At 40.8% G+C, this 19,845-nt stretch overlaps 1 protein-coding gene across 1 annotated transcript in view; it reads left to right on the top strand.

Annotated features, from left to right (window-relative positions):
- snx29 (sorting nexin 29) overlaps positions 1-19,845 on the top strand; it is a 156,850-nt gene that overhangs the window by 66,383 nt on the left and 70,622 nt on the right. Inside the window, exon 15 of the mRNA XM_083933406.1 lies at positions 15,537-15,643. Within this exon, the coding sequence (XP_083789532.1) occupies positions 15,537-15,643 (107 nt within the window). The remainder of the gene's footprint in view (positions 1-15,536; positions 15,644-19,845) is intronic.

The following is a 19,845-nucleotide window of genomic DNA, read 5'->3' as shown; positions in this document are numbered from 1 at the left end:
ACTGCTACCATTGCCGGCCATAACTTTCAACTACAACAGCCCTCGTTACCACTGTATTTTGGTTCACCTCCTATTTTTGGTCCGATTTGCTTTCATACCTCAAATGAACAGCACAAGGATTGACTTGCATACAAACTAAGACCCACGTTTTCAGGTGGACCAATGTTTACCTGTTTGGTCTGCACCAGATTCTGTTTGAGCTTTCACACTAGGAGTCTTTTAATGTGAAAAATCTACATTCTTCATCAAATAGCTTGACATCGATCGTAAATAACAGAAAACGGAATTAAACAGGTACTTCTGTTAAAAATAGTAAGTCAGAGCAGCAAAGTGACGAGTATGGCCTGATTTTTATTTGAATATCTGGCCTGTGTCATTATTTGACATTCTGCTGTTATTTGAATACCAGCCTTTATATGAGAACTTCATGTACACCAACTAGTTCTCTTCCTCTGTCTTTTACTGACATTTCCAACACTGAAATTCCCTGTAAGAAAAATACCTGTTAAAACACTATTTATTTATTCAAGAACCACTCTTTTGTTGATCCGTGTCTGTCCAGTCACACATTGCAAGACTCTGGTTTAGTTCTTTCAGAAGCATACTGAAGAACAAAGGGAAAATCAGCTTGAAGCACTTTTTGTGAGATGGTACAAAGACTCAAAAGTAAACTTCACCAGGCCTGTTCTCACAGCGTGTCTCTGTGACTTTAAACGGTTTAATTTTTTGTTGTTGTTGTTGTGCAGACATTTGTCTTTATCTTGTGTCAGAACAAAGAGATGGCCGATTGACTGACATAACCTGGAGTTCAAAATTAGAGATTTGAGAACAGTAACCACTGTGTCAGAAGACAAGATTTAAGCATTCTGCTTCAGTCTCTTCCACAGTTCAGTAACTGCAGTGGGTTTCTTAGACATTACTTTGTCGCCAAGTATTTTCCAGAGATTCTCCATGGGGTTTAGATCTGGACACTTCCTGAACTGACTTCTTTAGACACTTTGGGTTCAGTCGTTCCCAGTCTGAAGCTGAAAAAAACGTTTCCCATTAAACCCAGATAAAGTTAACTTTAGCAATGTCATGTCATTTGGGGATGTTTTCTGCAGCAGGAGTTGGGCCTCTTGTACAGCTAAATGGCAGCGTGAATATTTATGTGAACCTCCTTCAGCAACATGCAATACCTTCACTTCAGTTGTCTGTCACACTGTAAAACAGGTTAGGCAGTTCCTTGAAGCTGAGAATAATGAAACAATGAAGTGGCCAGCCCAGAGTCCAGATCTAAACCCGAAAGAGAATCTCTGGAAAATCCTTGGTGACAAAGTAACGTCTAAGAAACTCACTACAGTTACTGAACTGTGAAGAATGGACCAAGATCAAAGCAGAGCAGTGTGAGAATCTAGTGATGTCATGTGGGCGCAGATGTGCTGAAGTCATTCAAAGCTGTGGCCTCTACACTTCCTCTTCATTTTTGAATCATATAGAAGAAAACATTGTTTAAATCTTGTGACACAGTGGTTACTGTTCTCTAATTTTGCTCACTGTTTTTTTCACATAAAGGCTTTTTTTGAAGTGCCTTGGTTATTTAAAAAAAAGTACAGCAGTGGTACAGCCACAGTTGATATTCCATCAAATTCTGAACAATGAAAAATAAAAGTATTTCATTTTGATCTCAGTGTATATTAAACCATAAATTATGGAATTTCAAGTGAAGTCTCCATGAATTTGTTTGTAACTTGACTTTTCCACTGCTTTGCATGTTGGCCCCAAATGTTTTGCCTAAATAACACTTGTGTCTGAGTGCCTGTATGTCTGTAAGCTCAGTCTATTTATTATTCAAGGGAGTCCACAGCTTTAAAGAAAATCATGAGCACTCTTCTTTTAATGCAAATGAAAGATACAGTATTTACTCTCTCTTTGGTTTTAGGCTCTTTGGATGTTATGACGTCTCACAGTGTGATAAGGAAGCAGACTTGACAGGCAATAAGAAACTCATGTTGTCATGGGAATAAACAAAAACAATGGCCATAGCGAGGATTCAAAGGCTGAAACCAGGTTTGAATGTTGGCTCCCTCCCTGTTTAAAGTTAATCTTACCTTTGTGGCATGTCGCACAGCACTTAGTAAAAAATTTAACATGAACAACTCTGCCTCCCTCCAGATTTGTTTGGGAATTCATTACATTTAAAAGAAACTGGCTCCTGACATGGAAAACTACCAAAAACCTTCATCACTTCAGACAGTAACTGGATTTTTCTTGTGACAGGAGCATTTGTTCACTAATTTATTTATGTTGGAACACAGTAGGGCTGCAACAAACGATTATTTTCATTATTGATCATGTGTGTGGACTAAAAAAAAAAAACATCCATGGTGTTTCTTTAATCTTTAAAAGACATCATCTCTATTGTAATGTAGCCATAGGTTCAGTAATTAAAGGAATTTTGATCGCCTGACTTCTTCTTGGTTCTGCTGGAGCTAATAAAAATATCAACCAAGGTGAACTACAAAGTGGCTAAAACCTGGTTTTGGTTTGGTCTTAAGGTTTTTAGAGAGTTGGTTATGCAACAAGACTTCTGTAGCTTTGCCAAAGCAGTTTCTGAATATAGGCTGTGCACATTTCTCTGTGTATTGAGCCTTTGGATACTTTCACTGTAGTTATATAGAACCTCAACCCACTTTATAATCAAAAAGAAATGTAAATCTCACTTTTTTACAATATACAGTGGACCTTTGAAGCATTTGTGCCAGTATTTAGTAACTGAAAATTTACATTCAATGCCCAAATTTCGTGTTAGCAGGATAGAAATGCCTCTAGCACCCAGCCCATCATGGGGCAATGACCCTAAAACTTACAGTAAAGAAATTGTGGCTTTCAGCGCTCCTCATCAGTTCAGTGGTTATCGAAGTGACTGAGCTATTTAAAATCAGCAAAGAAACCTGAATTTGACTGCAGGCTTTACAGAATATAGATCTCCTGCATCAATCCGCCATTAACAATACTTCCGAGACTTGAAATTGCATTTGTGGTAAAACACTGCAGTCCTCAGCACTATTTTTGTTATCGTGTTTTATGTGTAAATCAACACCACACGGTAAGGATCAAAGACTTTAATATACATAGTGTACTTTCTATATGAATAACAAACAATATACTCTCGACGTAAAAGCTGACTTATACTGCAGTGCCTTGGCTTTGTTTGCTCCATAGCTGTCTAGACCAGGAATATGTTCATACATGTGGAAAGGTTATGCATGTGTTTATGTGCATACAATATTTCATGCATAACTTACTGTAAACGCCTGCATGCTGCGTTATGCGTGTGGTTTTGTAAGTAACCTAAATCGGTGCATATTGTGCGTTTATGAGTGACTTTGTAAGTCAATGTGTGCGTATGTGAATTTTAAATAAACTGGTGAACATTTTGCACGCGATTGGATCTGTAAATGTGCAAATCTGGTCACACTCTTTGAATGCTTGATAACTCTTTTAATAGGTTGCAGCAGATTGAGCTGTGATGCTTTCCAGCTGAGACGTTTTTGGGTCAGAGTTTTTTTTTTCTTCTTCTTCTAATAATTGCTTTGATCACAGGAATAATTAGGTTTTCTTCTTCCCACATGCTCAAAACACACACGTCAGCAGACACCTGCTCACACACGTTTCTCTCCCGTCCTTCAGTTTACAGTGACATACCTTTTTAAGATACGCTGAGAAAAGGAGAGCATAGTGGTTGTTTTGGATCAGGAAACAAAAGAAGTTAAACACTGTCAGGTCAAAGATTTAGCGGAAACTCACACACAGCCAACATAATGTGAATTTTAAATGGAACCATCACCAGTGCCAGGATATGAGGCGATAATCGCTCTCTTGAAGCTGCTGTACTAACTGTTACCTATTTGTTGAATAGAGCTGGGCATACTGTGCTCAAGGGGGAGACTTATAGAACCAAATTCAATTACAACCCCCACAGTTTCTTTCCTCCTGCGTCTTTTGTACTGTATCTTCGAATAACAATCATATTGTGAAACTGATTCTTGGAGGAAAGAATAAGTTATTCTCTATTTGTTGTTTGTTACTAATGACGGACTCCTGCTCTCCTTCTCATTTCTTTCTGTGTACATTCCTGATTCCTTTCTCCACCTCCTACACTGTATAAACTGTAGAAACACGGTAAAACTACTGGCAGCAAAGTTTCCAGGCGGATACTGTGAAATGACAGTAAATAACCATATTCATTTACAGGATATTTAATGGAATTTAACTGATTTAGGGCTTTAGGGTACTTGTCCCCCCTCCCTCTCCCCCCGCTGGCCAGGCCTGTTTGTACTCACACTGCCTGGGCCTCGCGCAAATGCCTTTTGCCTGTCCATACGTCATCACACCGTAACACGTCACACGCATTGATGGACGTCATCGCGATGCGTTGCTTTGTTTACAAATCTTCCCATAGACCTCAGAGTTTTTGTGCATCTTGTCCAACTGTTTTTGAATATGTGCGTACGTGCGTGCGTGCACACGTGCTATATTCTCTGTATGTATCACATGCTTGTGAAACACATGCTTGTGATGTGTCTGTGCATTTACGATATCGACAGTGACACATATACATTATAATCCAATTTTTGTTCTCACTCAGATTATCAGAATAGTGATTAAGCCCTTAACACGTCCTATAAATATTTATGAAACCATTCCACTACACATAATCCGAATATTGATTGCCTGCCTCTCCCTCTACATGAGCAATGCATCTTATCCTTTCCGCCACAGTGTTGCATGCTGCTCGCGCGTAGCTGTACTCAGTAACCTCCGCCAGTGTTCATGTAATGCTGCGAGGAGCGAGAAGACTAAACAAAGGCTGGGTACTTCAGATTAGAGCAGATGATAAAAAAGAAACTTTCATAATCCCCTTGGGGAAACTGGGTCATTGCAGAAGGGAAGAATAGGAGGCAATAAGAGAGAAAATTGAAACTCGCAGATAATACAAGTAATGACAACCCTTATACTGAGGGTTAAACACGGGATACGTTAAGATACTAGGACATATTTGTTGGCATCAGCACATTAGAAATGTTTGGACAGAGTTTAGAGCATATGTTCAAAACGTATGTTCAAAGATGTCAGCCAGCCACACACGGATATGTTGAAGTATGGGTCAAAAGAAGCAGAGAAGCCATAAAATAATCTTGTCAAAAAAAAGTCAAGTGTTGAATGCCAGGTTGCAGCTTGTTCAGGTCACAGTGACAGGCTTACTTGGATTACACGCTTGTCCAAACAATCACCCTACTGATTTGATCAGTATTGCCGTAGACCCGCAGTTTGATTGCGGGGCTGAATCTCTCATTATAACCTCAGTGTAACATAATCAGATTTAATCGTCTGAGTCGTCATAAGAGCGTCAGATGAACTTTATTGATCCTGGCAGCTAAAGTGGGTCATTACAGTAACAGCAATTAGAGGAGTGTGTGGGGGGGGAATGTGAAACAATTTTGTGATTCTCTGTTGATCCCTGAAGGAGAAAATAATCTTTTTGTGCAACCTTCAATGCACAAAGGAGCTACTATTGTGTTGAAACAGTTGGAGAAGAATTTGTAGCTGTCTTGAAGCAAAAGTACATACTCATATGTCACACATTTTCCTTTAAATCTCCCGTATATTTAACCTTTCGGTAGGCGTAACCACAGAGCGTATTTGGTTTGTTTGTTACGTTTCCCTCTAGTAGCCTGCAGCAGTATGTAGAATATTAGCTGTAACAACTAGTGATGAGAAGTCATTTCGATCCAACGCCAATAAAACAAGAAGAAGAAGAAGAACGGAAGTACAAGGATTCAAGGATGGATGAACATGAGAGGGAATGGAGGAAAACTTGCCAAAAAAGGCTAGAAGTTTTTGCAAGTATTTCACCAGATGGGAGGAGACTAATCTGTACCTAAGTAAGAGCAACATTAGTCAGCCATGCTTTTTGTAAAATATGCCAGGGCAGTGGAAGGACAGCCCAGGGTTCAGAGACGGAACATTTCTCTTATTTTCAAATCCCATTATTGACAGGTATGTCATATGTATATAATGGATATCAGCTGCAGTCGGCATGTCTGGCAGATCGAGTTGACTCAAAATTTTGAATGTTTACAACTCTCACGCCCCTCCCCCTCTACCACCAAGCTCCTCTGCTCCCTCCCATCGAGTGCTCGTCAGCACGTGTGCACCAGATTTCTGTGAACGCACCCGTCTCTTCTCTCATCGATAAACAGCATCGGGTACATGCTGCATGAAGGCAGGCTGGCTAACTTACCCATAGAGAGCAATTGCTAACGTAATTCAGCATATGCCTAGCTTGAGGCGTGTGCTTGTGATATTGTAACATGCGCAAGGGGGGAGGGGGATCTGTGGCGTGTGCACAAACTGATTGACAGTGAGCTTTCACACACCCCTGCAAATGAGTGGACAGGATGATACGGGCGCGGCAGTCACTTATACTTAATAAGAAGACAGAAAATGTATAACACATAACATTTTATACTGTATTTGTGTCCATCAGTAGCACAATCAGATTAAAAACCAGGCGGGTATAGAAGCGTTCTGACAACTTTGAGTTCACACAGTTTTGTTGAGGATGAGTCAGTATGTAGGATGGCATTGTTACATTGTTTAAGTATGTTTGAGTATGTGCTAGAAAATTAAGTTTTCAAAAGCCACAGGTCGCAGTTATGAATTAAAGATTAATGTTTTGTAAATATACTATTGCCATTTTTTACAGCCAATTGTTGCTTTCTGCATCTTAAAACTTAATTTAATGATTTTTTAGCTACTTAGGGGCAGTGCGACAAGCTGTAATCAGAACTCTGACAAATGATCACCGTGTAAAGTTGGCTCTTAAGCTGCTAAAACCTTCACTGTGTTCACCAGCTATCTGCTACCTGCTTGTCTGCTGTTTGTTGTTTGAGGTTGTCAATAGTAAGTTTTATGTGCTGTTATTTTGAAAACCGTGTTACTGGCTGTAAATGACATGAGAATGTTGATGATGAACTAAAACAGTACAGCTGTGGGCCATAAAACTGAAACAATGAACTGAAAGCTGCTTAAAGGCCTACCTGTAGCTTCAAAGAGAGCTGCAGGGCGGTGGAAGTGAAAATCTGCTAACATTATGCAATAATAGAAGAATGAAGAGTATGAAGTCTCAAACCACAGGACATCTTTGAACATGTGTCACTGAATGTGCCCATGTTATCATCAACAGAATCTGATTATGGGTGTAAAAAGCTCACCAACACTCTGTTAATGTTTTCTTCCCATTACAAATGTTACATGTGCTTGAGTCATGGCCATCTTTACGTGCTGTTATGTCTCTTTTTACTACGAATGGCTGGTAAACAGGGAAATGTTTGTGCATTAGCATTCCTTACCATCTGCCAATGTCTGATATTCCACAGTCCAAAAGTATAATCAAGTAAAATCATGACATTTTACACCATTTTTTTGGAAGCAAAATTGCTTTCAGATTTTTATTCAAAGGGCTGAGGTGTAATTTGACCGAGTGACGTGTTTTGTGAAAAAGGAAAGAGAAAAGTGCTTTCGACCGCTTTTCAACTTCTGTGTGATACAGGGCTGGAAGCTGGCGGTGGTTTGGTGCTGATAGTTTCCGGATGGTAGTGGTTTGCTGTGATTGGTGCTATTCTGGACACTTTCAAGAACAGAGCAACAAAGAAAGGTAGCTCTAAGAGCTCTCTTGAAATGAAAGGAGAGCATACACACAAACAACCTGAGGGTTTCAGAATGGTGCGTGCGTGTGTGCGTGTGTGCGTGTGTGCGTGTGTGCGTGTGTGTGTGTGTGTGTGTGTGTGTGTGTGTGTGTGTGTGTGTGTGTGTGTGTGTGTGTGTGTGTGTGTGTGTGTGTGTGTGTGTGTGTGTGTGTGTGTGTGTGTGTGTGTGTGTGTGTGTGTGTGTGTGTGTGTGTGTGTGTGTGTGTGTGTGTGTGTGTGTGTGTGTGTGTGTGTGTGTGTGTGTGTGTGTGTGGTACACCGGGCTGATTTTATCCAACGGTTCTCTTATTGTGTATGTGTTATTGATTATTTTTGGTTAAAAACGCATGGACTTTTATTTTTTTGTTTTTTTGGTCACAGTATTTTGTCTTTTTCCCCCGGATTTCCAAGACTTGGAGAGAACAATTTTCAAAAGCCAAAAATATTATTTATTTATTTTTTCTGTGTAATTTCTAGACATATTTGTGAAATTCAATTTCCGTTTAGTTTTTTCTGTTGTCTATATGGTCATATAACAATTTCCACCTTCATGTGACATCACTGTAGTAAACATACTGTATTACGATAGCCTGATGATGGTTATTCAAGTATTATTACAGAAATAGACCAGTAGAACCAAAAAAAAGCAAAAAAGGTCTAGACCTTATTATCTAAATTCTGTACATTTAATTTTGTCGATAGTTTACTCAGAGGAAGATCTGATGTTTTCAGACTCAGATGTCTCAGGACATATTTCAATTTTTTCACATTTCTTAGTTTTTCTTTGTTCAAGTGAAATCCCTTCGTAAAGCTATTTTCTGATATGAACGCCGGACAATGTTTAGAGAATCAGGTTCAGATGTTATATATCATCAATACGCCCACTCGCTTGCTTTGAATTCTCCGGACAATGACCTGCTCTATTCAGACACTGGCTCAATCAGATTACACTGACTTTGTTCTATGGAGCAGAGCAGCGTAGAGTCAGTTTAATGCCCGGTTCAACTGAACACTTGCGTTGTCACATACCGCTCCTCTGGGTAATGTACAGATAAGTCCAGGGCTGCAGTGCATGAGTGAAAGGGACTTGTGACACTTTTGCTTTTCCCTGTCATAATTGGAGCGGTACCTCACACAACTAAGGAGAGCTGTAGACAGGTGTGGAGTAGTGTGTTTTTGTGCACACCGATGTGATTATCAGCGTGTCAGCGGTTCTCCATTCGGATCACCATGGCCAGCACACAGCTCCCTGATTGGAATCACCAGAGCGAGGAGAATGGTGCGTTCCACACCTTCTACCTGTGTGTGTCTGTGTGTGTGTGTGTGTGTGTGTGTGTGTGTGTGTGTGTGTGTAAACCTGTAACCATGTAACAGCAGTGAACCGTCCTGATATCCCAACACATACATGGACCGATACACAAAGGCCTCTGTTATCTGGAGGAGGGGGAACGCGAGAAATGAGCTATTAACGATTAGAAAATGAAAGAAGATTGTTTTTGATTAGCACTCGTTAATTAACTCCGTCAGCCGCCTGCCTGCTCCCTAGCCAGCCCATCAACAATGTATGGCCTGACTGCGTGATTAACTCAACTTTGTGTGTCGGTGTGTGTGTGTGAATGTCAGGAGTGAATGCTTTTGTTAGTGTAACAAGGCACAAAGGCATTTTTCCCCTCCTTTCGTTATTTCCAATCTTGTAGTTTCATAATGAAAAACAGATGAACCTTGAACCTCAATTCGCTTTGATGTCTGTGTGCATATATGTAGGTGTGTGCGCATGTATAAAAAAAATCTTTTTTATGCACGTTTTCATTGATATGCACGGCGTAAAGTGGCTGGCCTTCACAACAAGCCTGATTAGTGGCATGGGACTGCTGCAGCACCGCAGCGTGGTGCGCTGCCAAGTCGAACTGAACGGCTATGAAAGATTGATTGACAAGGGTAGAAGAGAAATGAAAGAAGAGATGAGAGAAAGACAACGAGGAGTACGGAGAACGGTCAAAGGAGGGAGGACGATTTCAAAGGTAAGGTAGGTATGAAGACAAAAAGGATGAGTGAAGGTTGCATACATGAGTAGAATGTGTACAGGAATTTGAATGAAAGATGCAACAAAGACAAGAAAAAGGAAAACGGATCAATACTTCATAGAGAAGACTTGACAAAAAACATGGAGTGAAAGAGATGAAAGAAAGTTACGGGCACAAGAACAAAAAAAAAAGAACAAAGGTACGGGAAGCAGCAGCTGGGAGGGATGGAGCGATTTCATAAGAAGATAAGATATGGAAGACGGGATTCAGAAGAGCCCCAATTTCACAGTGGTGTGAGTGCCATGGGTTTGTGCTGTTACAAGGAGCGCTCCACTTGATTGCGCATTAGTCCTATTGTGGCGGGAGCCCTGCACATGTTTTATTTAGCAGGCTTCCTCCATCTCGCGGAGCGCCTCGGCTGGACGTTTGTTTGTTCTCCAGCCCGCTGCTGTGTGCTTGGGGGTTGCGGATGTAGAGCCAAGTCTCCTTACTGCTAATGGACAGAGCAGCGTATGTCAAGTGTGTCAGCCCCTGCCCCGCTCTCTGGCACCGACGTTATTATCACCCGTCATCGCCTCCTCTTTGGGAGAGGATATTCAAGGTTTTTGTTGGTTTCACAGAAGAGTTAGGTTACAAGGCACATCCTATGTGAGGATTTCTCTGTTTCTGCCTTTTCCTCTGTTTTTGAGATGAAGGTGGAAAGCAGTGTGGGCCGTGTATGAACCCGCTGTTATATGTAATGCATCTAAGGTGAAAGAGACTTAATCTGTCTCTCTCCTACCCCAAGATCACAGGAGAGAGGAAACGTCCTAGCTCCTTTACCTTCATTGTTTGCCATCACAGTTCTCTTTCTCCTAACCTTTTGACCAGCAGGAAGGAAGTTTCCAGCAGCTTTACCCTCAACACACCAGGCGAAATACACAAGACTTTGTTTCAGACTGCAGTTTGTTCTGTAAGCTCTTATAACCATCTGTGCTCTGGTTTAGAATTAGAAAGACTTTAATCTGCAAGGGAAAACAACAGAAACATGGAGGATACACAAATAAAAGTGCCATACTGCCTGGCGAGCTGACACCCTTATAAATAACCTGAAGTCTCTCTCTCTCAAACAGTAAAGATTTGTTCTACCAATTCAAAATTGAATGAATCACTGGTAATCAAGGTTGATTGGTGGCTTGTTCTCTTCTAGAAAAGGGTCATGTGATAGAGGAGTGACGAATCAGAGAAAGACACGTTGGGGCTTATAAGACCGAATAAGGAAGCAGACGTGGTGGTCTGCACCATCACTTTTACACGTCTCTATTTCCGCCCATCCAGACTAAAACCAATCCTGGAGATTTCAAACTAAACCAATCCTGTCAATTAAAGTAAAAACACCTGAGCCTTAGTATAATTCAAACAGGTGTTATAAAAAATCACCCCTGTACAGTTGTGAACAGGGGATTAGCTTTAGAGACCAAAACAGTTTGTATTTTTGCACCTTCTGCGTTGGCTTTGTTTTCAGCACCTGAGGTTGCCGCTTGTCCAATATGCAAATTACTCTACACAAGTATAATGTGGAAACCGGAGGCTCAAGCACACATTCACTAAAGCAGGAGACATTTTGTGTCCATCAGGTGAACTTTGGAAATATTTGCATATTCTTGATTTTGCATAAGGGGTAGATAATTGATAGGGAATTTAACTTTTTCTTTGTGTAAATGATATCAGAAACAAATAATTATTGCAAACAGAGTGTTTATATGTCTTTAATAATTTCTGGATGGCAGTAACAGCGAAGTGGAGGATGATATCTGTCTCAGGCCAGATGTGCACCTCATGTCAGCATTCAGTTCGGTTTCCGGGAAATTCCTCTGAGTGTGGAGACGTAGCCACCGACCTGTGTGTGTCCGTCTCTCAGTGGACTTCCCCACTAAACTGCCTCATTATCTCACACACTGTGATCATTAGAGGGGCGTCTCTGGAGAAGCACATGCTCAGGTAAAAACCCAGGAGGGAGAGGCACACTTCTGGGAATGGGACAAAGTAGTACAACATACACACACACACACACACACGCAATAGACTGTATATAAAGATGGCCGACACATCTCTACTTCCTTGCACTATACAAAAGTGAAGCTAAAATATTCTGAATACAGGCGCTGCCATGTTGTAATTTGCAATCGGAGTCTGTGGCGGCGGAGCTGTGTCATGGAAGTCCCATGCCCGTCCAATATCACAACTGCCAGTGATAATGTTTCACCCTGAACAAACTAATTGGAAGAAAATAACATGTGAACAAACATCAGCGTAATAAAAATGACAAACAGTGACAGAAACCATCTGTCACTGAATGGATTTCTTTTGATTTCTTTTTGTTTGACCCTTGTCCCTCCGCTAACATAGATGGGATGGGATTTTTGACCTGTACTGCATCTTTATATCATCATCATCATCATCATCATCATCATCATCACACATAACCACACATAATGGCTTTATACTATGATTTGATGCTCTTTCTGCAGCAGTTTCACTTGTAATGCAGCATATTGCTCATCTGCAGCTCAGCATTTCTGACGTTTTTCACATGACACGCACGCAAGTGCACACACACACACACACACACACAAACACAGCTGCTAGGCAGTGTTGCTCAGTTAGTTTTGTTATTACAGACCAGCTGTCTGCACAATTTCCTCGAGTCAGAAACATCTGTGTGTCACCCTCTCTCTCTCTCTCTCTCTCTCTCTCTCTCTCTCTCTCTCTCTCTCTCTCTCTCTCTCTCTCTCTCTCTCTCTCTCTCTCTCTCTCTCTCTCTCTCTCTCTCTCTCTCTCTCTCTCTCTCTCTCTCTCTCTACTTCACCCACCCGGCAGCCCCTGTCTCTCTCTCTTCTTCGCTTACACACCACGTATAGGTTTCATTATTAAGAGCCTATCAATGTGACAGGTAAGGGAAATCCAACTTAAAGGGAAAAAAACTCAAATTGGTACTGCAGGGGAAACCGTCAGCAATGTATTTATTGTGTGTTTGTGTGTTTGTGTGTGTGTGTGTGTGTGTGTGTGTGTGTGTGTGTGTGTGTGTGTGTGTGTGTGTGTGTGTGTGTGTGTGTGTGTGTGTGTGTGTGTGTGTGTGTGTGTGTGTGTGTGTGTGTGTGTGTGTGTGTGTGTGTGTGTGTGTGTGTGTGTGTGTGTGTGTGTGTGTGTGTGCGCCGTAGTCATCCAGGCTATTAGGATGCTGACTGAGGTTTACAGTACAGCACTATTGGTGGGCCAAAGATAAGCTTGGGGATTTCTGTGCTGTGGGGCCCTTTGCAGGAGCCATGATAATGCATTTCTGTCAGCCTCTGTATACGGTATACAAACACACAAAATATACGTGTATGCACAACCTTATACACGTATGTGAAAGCTAGTCTGTGTGTGTGTGTGCAGTTTTCTTGCTGTGCCAGTACTTGTAGTTTGTAGCATGATATAACTTTGTTGCTGGTTTGAGGTCTGCATCTCTGTACCTGTTCTGTTTAAATGTATTTAATATATTATTTGGTATAAAATCTTATATTTAAAACATATATGTGTGTTATGTTCTATTGAGGGGTCTAAGTTAATACTCAAAAAAATAAAGCAATAAGCTCAGGGAAAAAAAAGACGGAGTTTGGTGATGTTGTGAAGTAGTGAGGAATCATGGGAGTTGTTGTCTTAACCACCTTACCGTCTAACGTTTGCTCAGCTTGTTTCTCTGATAAGATCTAGATGTCTGATGACTGAAATCCATTTATTTCCATTTCTGACAAACACAGTGCTGACACATGAGCAGGGGATATGACGCCACTGACAGGCGATGGATTGTAACGGATTGTTACTTTGACTAAGATGACAGATTTCTTGGGTTTGAACATAGTTGGAAACATATGGAATACTGTAAGTACACAACTCATAAAATGAATAACATAGGATTGGTCGTTTTGAATCATTTTAGTTACTTAAAATTTTACATATTATACCTTAAAAGATGAATATGCCATTTGAAATGCTTTTTTTTAAATTAAGGAAAAATGCCAAATGTAAGGATTTTCAGCCTTCCTTCATATCGAACCATCAAAGACTAACTCTTTTTTGGTATTTAAAAGTTGATCTCCAATTCACATATTTTAAAGCAGAGAATATGGTTTTCTTATTTGATGTTGCCTATTCCTAACTCCTAATGCATGCCTTATAACCATGACCTTCCCCGTTTGGATTCCAGCTGTGGGAACTTTGTTGCATGTCATACCCCGTACACTCTCTCTTTCCCCCTATTTTCTCTCCAGTAAATGTGCATAATGCCAAAAAGAGTAATCTTTAAAATAAAAATAAAGGACATGCTTCTTGATGCAGTATTATACAACCCTTCTTTCCCTTTTGCAAAGTTGTCTTTGAGTGATGCATTAAACCACCCTGGTACCCTGTGCCTTTCAGTAGAGCACTGAAAGAGATGCAAACGTTGCCGAAGATATAATGTGCAATGAATGGAGTGTGTGTGTGTGTGTGTGTGTGTGTGTGTGTGTGTGTGTGTGTGTGTGTGTGTGTGTGTGTGTGTGTGTGTGTGTGTGTGTGTGTGTGTGTGTGTGTGTGTGTGTGTGTGTGTGTGTGTGTGTGTGTGTGTGTGTGTGTGTGTGTGTGTGTGTGTGTGTGTGTGTGTGTGTGTGTGTGTGTGTGTGTGTGTGTGTGTGTGGTCCACCGGGCTGATTTTATCCAACAGTGCTCTTATTGTGTACCGTTGTGTGTTATTGATTCTCAGCAGCTTTTTCCCCTACGGTCCTGTCTATTTAGAACTACAATGAGCCAGCCTCCTTCATCAATACCTGCATCACTCTCTGTCTAGACACTCAGACACTTGCTGGGGGTCCAACTGTATATTTTCCAAAACTCCTCCCTGAAGTGCCTTCTCCACATGTTTATCTGAGCTCCGTGCAGTCTTTGGACATGCTGAATTCCTCTTCTGTACTTTATTTCTCCTCTTCTCTCTATGACTTGTGTGTTTGTCAAAGTGTTAGCTGTGTACTGTACTGTGACAGTGAGATAACAATGTAAATTTGCTTTTGCTGAGGTGAAGAAAACAATCTCCGAAGCACCCCCCTGCAAAAAAAAACAACAACAACACAGAGCTCCAATTTCAGCTAAGTTCTGTCACTGTTCGCAGGGGGGAACCCGATTAGTGGATGTTTATGGCCTCAGGAGCGCTTTAGGCTCCACTGTGATGACTTCAGCTGGTTAGCGAGCTACGGTGGTGCAAAGAAACAATAAGCTGACAGGAAGTCAGAGTAAAACAGGCGATGGTGAGAGAAGGGGAGTTCATCATTTTGACAGAACAGTAAGAAATTTTCTCAGAAGGAAAAATCTGTGTGCGGCAGCAGTTAATGTACATTATACAGTGAGAATGTCTGCATGTGTGTATTTGAGGATTTGTGTGTTTAAGTGTTTGTGTCTGTGTCTACCCCTGGGTGTTGCCTGACTCTCATCTACTTCAGTGTGTGACATTAATTAAATAAAATGGAAATTCCTGGCTCTTGCCCTGCTGGTAATGTTTATATTATATGGATCTGCTGCTCCCTGCTTATACAACAAAAGCATCAAACAGCTGCAGGTGTCACAGCCTGCTACGGAAGATGAAACAATGCGCATAATTGGCAGAAATCTACTGGTTCTAATTGGCTGTGGGAAGAGCTGTTCCTCGCAGTGTGTCATCGACACTACTGTCACATTATCTGTGCGTCTGTGTAAACAAATGTGCCCCTTCTTTTCTCTTTTGGTGCAGCCCTGTCAGTGTTGCGGTCGAGTGAAGAACAGGCCCCGGTCCCACAGAATAAGTCCATGGGTGACATCGAGGAGCTGGCTGCCAGTTATGAACGCAAACTCATAGAGGTGAGTGTTGCCTCTGTTTATTCCTTACTGTGAATCAGTTATGATTACATAGATGTGTCACAGTTCGGTTTTCCAGATGTTCCTTAATCCCAGTGGATAACAAAACTCATCTATCAAAATTCAGGCCGGGTTTGCGCAAATTATTATTATTTTTTAACAGTTGCACAGTGTGTCTGCTTTAAAGTGAAAATACTGAGACAGAAACAAACAAACAAAACAACATGACATAGCATTTTGAGAAATACTCCAATTAATTTTCGATATTGCTAGCTTAGCTTAGCATAAAGACAACAAGGGCTGTCATGCTGTTGTCTGGTTACGTTTCTGACTGTAACAGCAATATTTACATATCTCTAATAAAACTCATTTTTAGAATTGATTTATTTGAAGCTGCATGTTTTGCTGTTAGCTGTCACTCATTTGTTATCCGTTCAAAAAGTGGTTGCTGCTGATGGCAACCAAAGGCCAAGAATTGGTTGCCAGTGTCTCAAAATAGTTGCTAATTAGCAACTATTACTTTTGAGCCCTGCTAAAATATAGTCCAATACATAACTCGCTGTAAAACACAAATTGCTGCTTTTACATTTCTTTTTTTGGTATGGTTTAAACAAACAAGATATGATGTGTTAACTAAAACTTCTGTTTGGCTATTTGGTTCTATTTATTTTTACTTAGTGTGCGTACATGAGTTTTACCAATTTTAAAAAAACAAATCTTCATGAAATCCCATGTGACACCTTCACATAGGTACTGTTCAATAATAAACCATGGTTCAAACTACCTGTAGTCTCTTTATCCCTCCAACGTGTTTTAGACATGCAGACCATATAAACCTTGTTGCTTCTTGTTCCCAAATGGAAGTTCCATCTGTAGTTCACTCTTTGTACCATGTGCCAGTGCCAGAACCTCAGAAAGCATTAGCTGTGTTTGCTATAGATGAACAGTGCAATTCACTACATTCCTGTCCAGGTCCCAGCTGTTTCCACACAATGCAAAAACTAGTGAGGAGGCCAATAATCTAGTTTTCTTGAGAGTAATTTAATTTATATGTTATAATGATTTATTGATGCCACTGAGCCACACTTTGTACTGAAAAGTACCCGAATACGCAAGCAAAGAAAGGATGATATAAAGAGTTTTTAAGTTTTTTAAATGGAAAATCCTCACCGAGCTACTGTATCTAAATAAAACACTTCCTGCAGCTGCATTGATTTAAAACTCTGAACAGAACCACGAGTTATTCCCTGAGCAGGTTCTTCTCGATAGATATCGATTAGATATCAATATCAGTCCCTATAACTGGACAGTAGGCATAATGTTGCCAACTATGTGATAGATGATGGGAGTTGTGCCCAGTTTCCTGTTATATCGACCAATTAGGAAACACCTCCAGTGAGAGTGGCATTGGCAGAGGAAAATAAAGGCGACATCTGCGTATTCAAATGGGTATTGAGGTGCGAGGGGGCGTCTACATCAATAATTAATCCAAGGTTTTCTATTTCTTTAATAAGAAATAATTCTGCCTGTGTTTGGCCAAACTATGTTTTCACTTATTCATGTACATGTATGTGTGGTGCATTTTTTATGGTGTTTACTTATTTATTTGTCCATTTGCTTGGCTCTCGGTCTTGATCAGGCTTTCACAGTGAGCCTGGAGGACCGATGTGGGATACAGTCACACCGCAGCCTCTTCTGGTCCCAGGCCAGCCATGGCTTGAATGGCTTTGTTTAAATAAGCCTTTCATGCAGAACAAAAGTGTTTTCCTCATCCCTGATATGTAACAAGTTGTCCAGCGGGAAATAATGTAAAATTTCTAAGCTCGTTGTGGCTCCTCGGCTAATATCAACAAGTATCTTAACCACAGAATAGAGAGGCAAGGATATGCAGCAAACAGGATGTTGTCATTGTTCATCACCTGTTTACAACAATCTGGTTTATTAGGAGTTGCTTTAATATTCAGAGATCGTGTGTACGTGTGTCCATCCAGGGGTCAGCGACACTACTGCCGGTCCTGAAGTGACGATTCAGAAATAGTTGGATTTACGTGAATAGCTGTCAACACTTCTGATTGAGCCGTCTCTCCTCAGCGACTGAGACAAAATCTGACTCACCAGGTTATTGATCTTTCAAAATGTCACATCAAGCCTCGTTGGATACATACAGGCCTGCCAGACACAAATAAATATTGGACAGGGCTCAGCTGTTATTAACCTGGGAAACACGGCCGTGTTTGTGACCTAGTTCAGTTTTAATTTAACAATGCTAATGCATTGTATTGACTTTGACTTTGTTTATATTTCAGCCAAATCTCAAGGCACTCTTTGCTCTTTTCAAGCTCTTCTGGTCATGTGTCTTGCTAGAGCACAGGGCAGTAAAAAGTCTCCAGTTAAATTATATAAGTGAGAGTAAGTAAGTGGAGTTGGGTAATAGGACAATATTTTTCAGTCACCCCTTTAACTGCTAATGGCCAATGACTTTGGGCTTCGGGTAAGGGATTTTTAAACAGTAACATCACGTGTGAGATGTCTAGTTAACAGTCGCACTGTTGCTGTTGTTGTTTTCTCAATTGTTACAGGCTAACTGTCCAATTACGGATTCAGAAACTTTCTGAACTACGCCAGAAGAAGGGCTCAGTGTTGTCTTTGATTTGAACAAGAAGGGCTGACTTTGTGGAGCTATAACGTCTCCCAGTGTTTGTGTTTTTATTTCTGCATGTCTGCTTCTAGATCAGGGGACTTGTAAGTTAGTGTTTATGTGAGTGGGACTAATATGTGAAGACCTTCCTCTCTTCACACCTCCTGTGATCCCAGTCTTCTTTTTCTGCTCTCAGGTCATGTATTATCATTCCCACCTGATTTCTCTTATCATTAATATTTTAATTATTCTATCATCGCATCCCTTAGCCTTAGCTGACAAAGAACCTAGTGTGATATGCCGCCGTGACTTGAGGAGGAAGCATTTATTTTTACCCTCTGTTGACTCCAGGACCCTCTCTTCTCTTGCCGCCTTCTACTTCTTCATCCCTCTCACTCCTTCACTTCTAAGCTGCAACAGTGAAAAAGCAATATGAGGCGGGTCCATGTATGAGTGCACCAAAGTCTTGTCCGGATGAGTGGGATTTTTTCACACGAATCTGCATGGATGTCTGATTTAAGTGGGTTTAAAATGCTATCAGAGTAGGATGACACTTGAAGACATCCCTGCAGATGGGTGTTTTATCAGAAATGAAAGAAAAGAGAATGTAATCATAAAAAAAAATTAAATGAGTGAAAGAGTGATAGAGAGAGAAACAACGAGACGAGGTAAGAAAGTGAAACCGCAGCTAGAGGGGATAGAGGCATGCGTGTTTTAATTTTCAGCTTTATTGCTTGGTGCTTTTCATTTTCTGTGAGTAATAAAAACAGGTTACATAATGCAGTTAACATGTCCACTGAGGTTTCTGAGAAACACGTATGACATTGATCTGAGAGGCTCAAGTGATAAGGAAAAGGTGGGCAGGTAGTGATGCACCACATCCGCTTATCAGTCTGCACAAGCTGTTGGTCTCAGGCTGAAAGTATATGGTCCAGAAGCACCTTTCTGAACTTATTGGTCCGAGAATCATTCACACTCACCAGCATGGAGCTGTTCATTTTTAATTAAATCTTTAATAAATGATGAAACTAGAATGATGTTGTAGTCTTTGTTATAGACGATGTCAGGGTGTTGTCAATATATCGGGCAAATTGGAAATAATGAAAGAGGGAATCCTAGAGAAGGAGGATTTCTCAGCTGCAGCTTCAGATGAAACAGAGGTGAAGGTAAAGGCCTACCTGTCCTCAGGCGCTTCACAATTTTCAAACTCACCTGGAGTTTTTGAAGCCACTATTGCAAAACGAGACGTTCAAGGTCTCCTCTTGTGTGAAGTCAGGGTTTCTTTGTGTGTCTGAAAACCAAATTTAAATCTTTGGAAGAATTTTTTAAGAACTAAATCTGCTGCTTAAAACCAAAGTGAAGTTACTGCCAGTCTGACAGAATTTACTACTACATATATAGTATGACCATCTGATATCATGTTCCATAGCAGTGCTATACTAAGGTTAGGTGAAGACTGAGACAACATGACAACTGAGCAAACTCCATTGTTCATAGAGACTGTGACATGAGAGACTTTTTCAGCTTTGATTTTGCCTATTTTTATTTAAGCACTGCTGCATTTCTT

This window comes from Echiichthys vipera, assembly GCF_963691815.1.
Source record: "Echiichthys vipera genome assembly, chromosome: 18".
Taxonomy (NCBI): domain Eukaryota; kingdom Metazoa; phylum Chordata; class Actinopteri; order Perciformes; family Trachinidae; genus Echiichthys; species Echiichthys vipera.
This window is presented reverse-complemented; position numbering and strand designations above follow the sequence as displayed.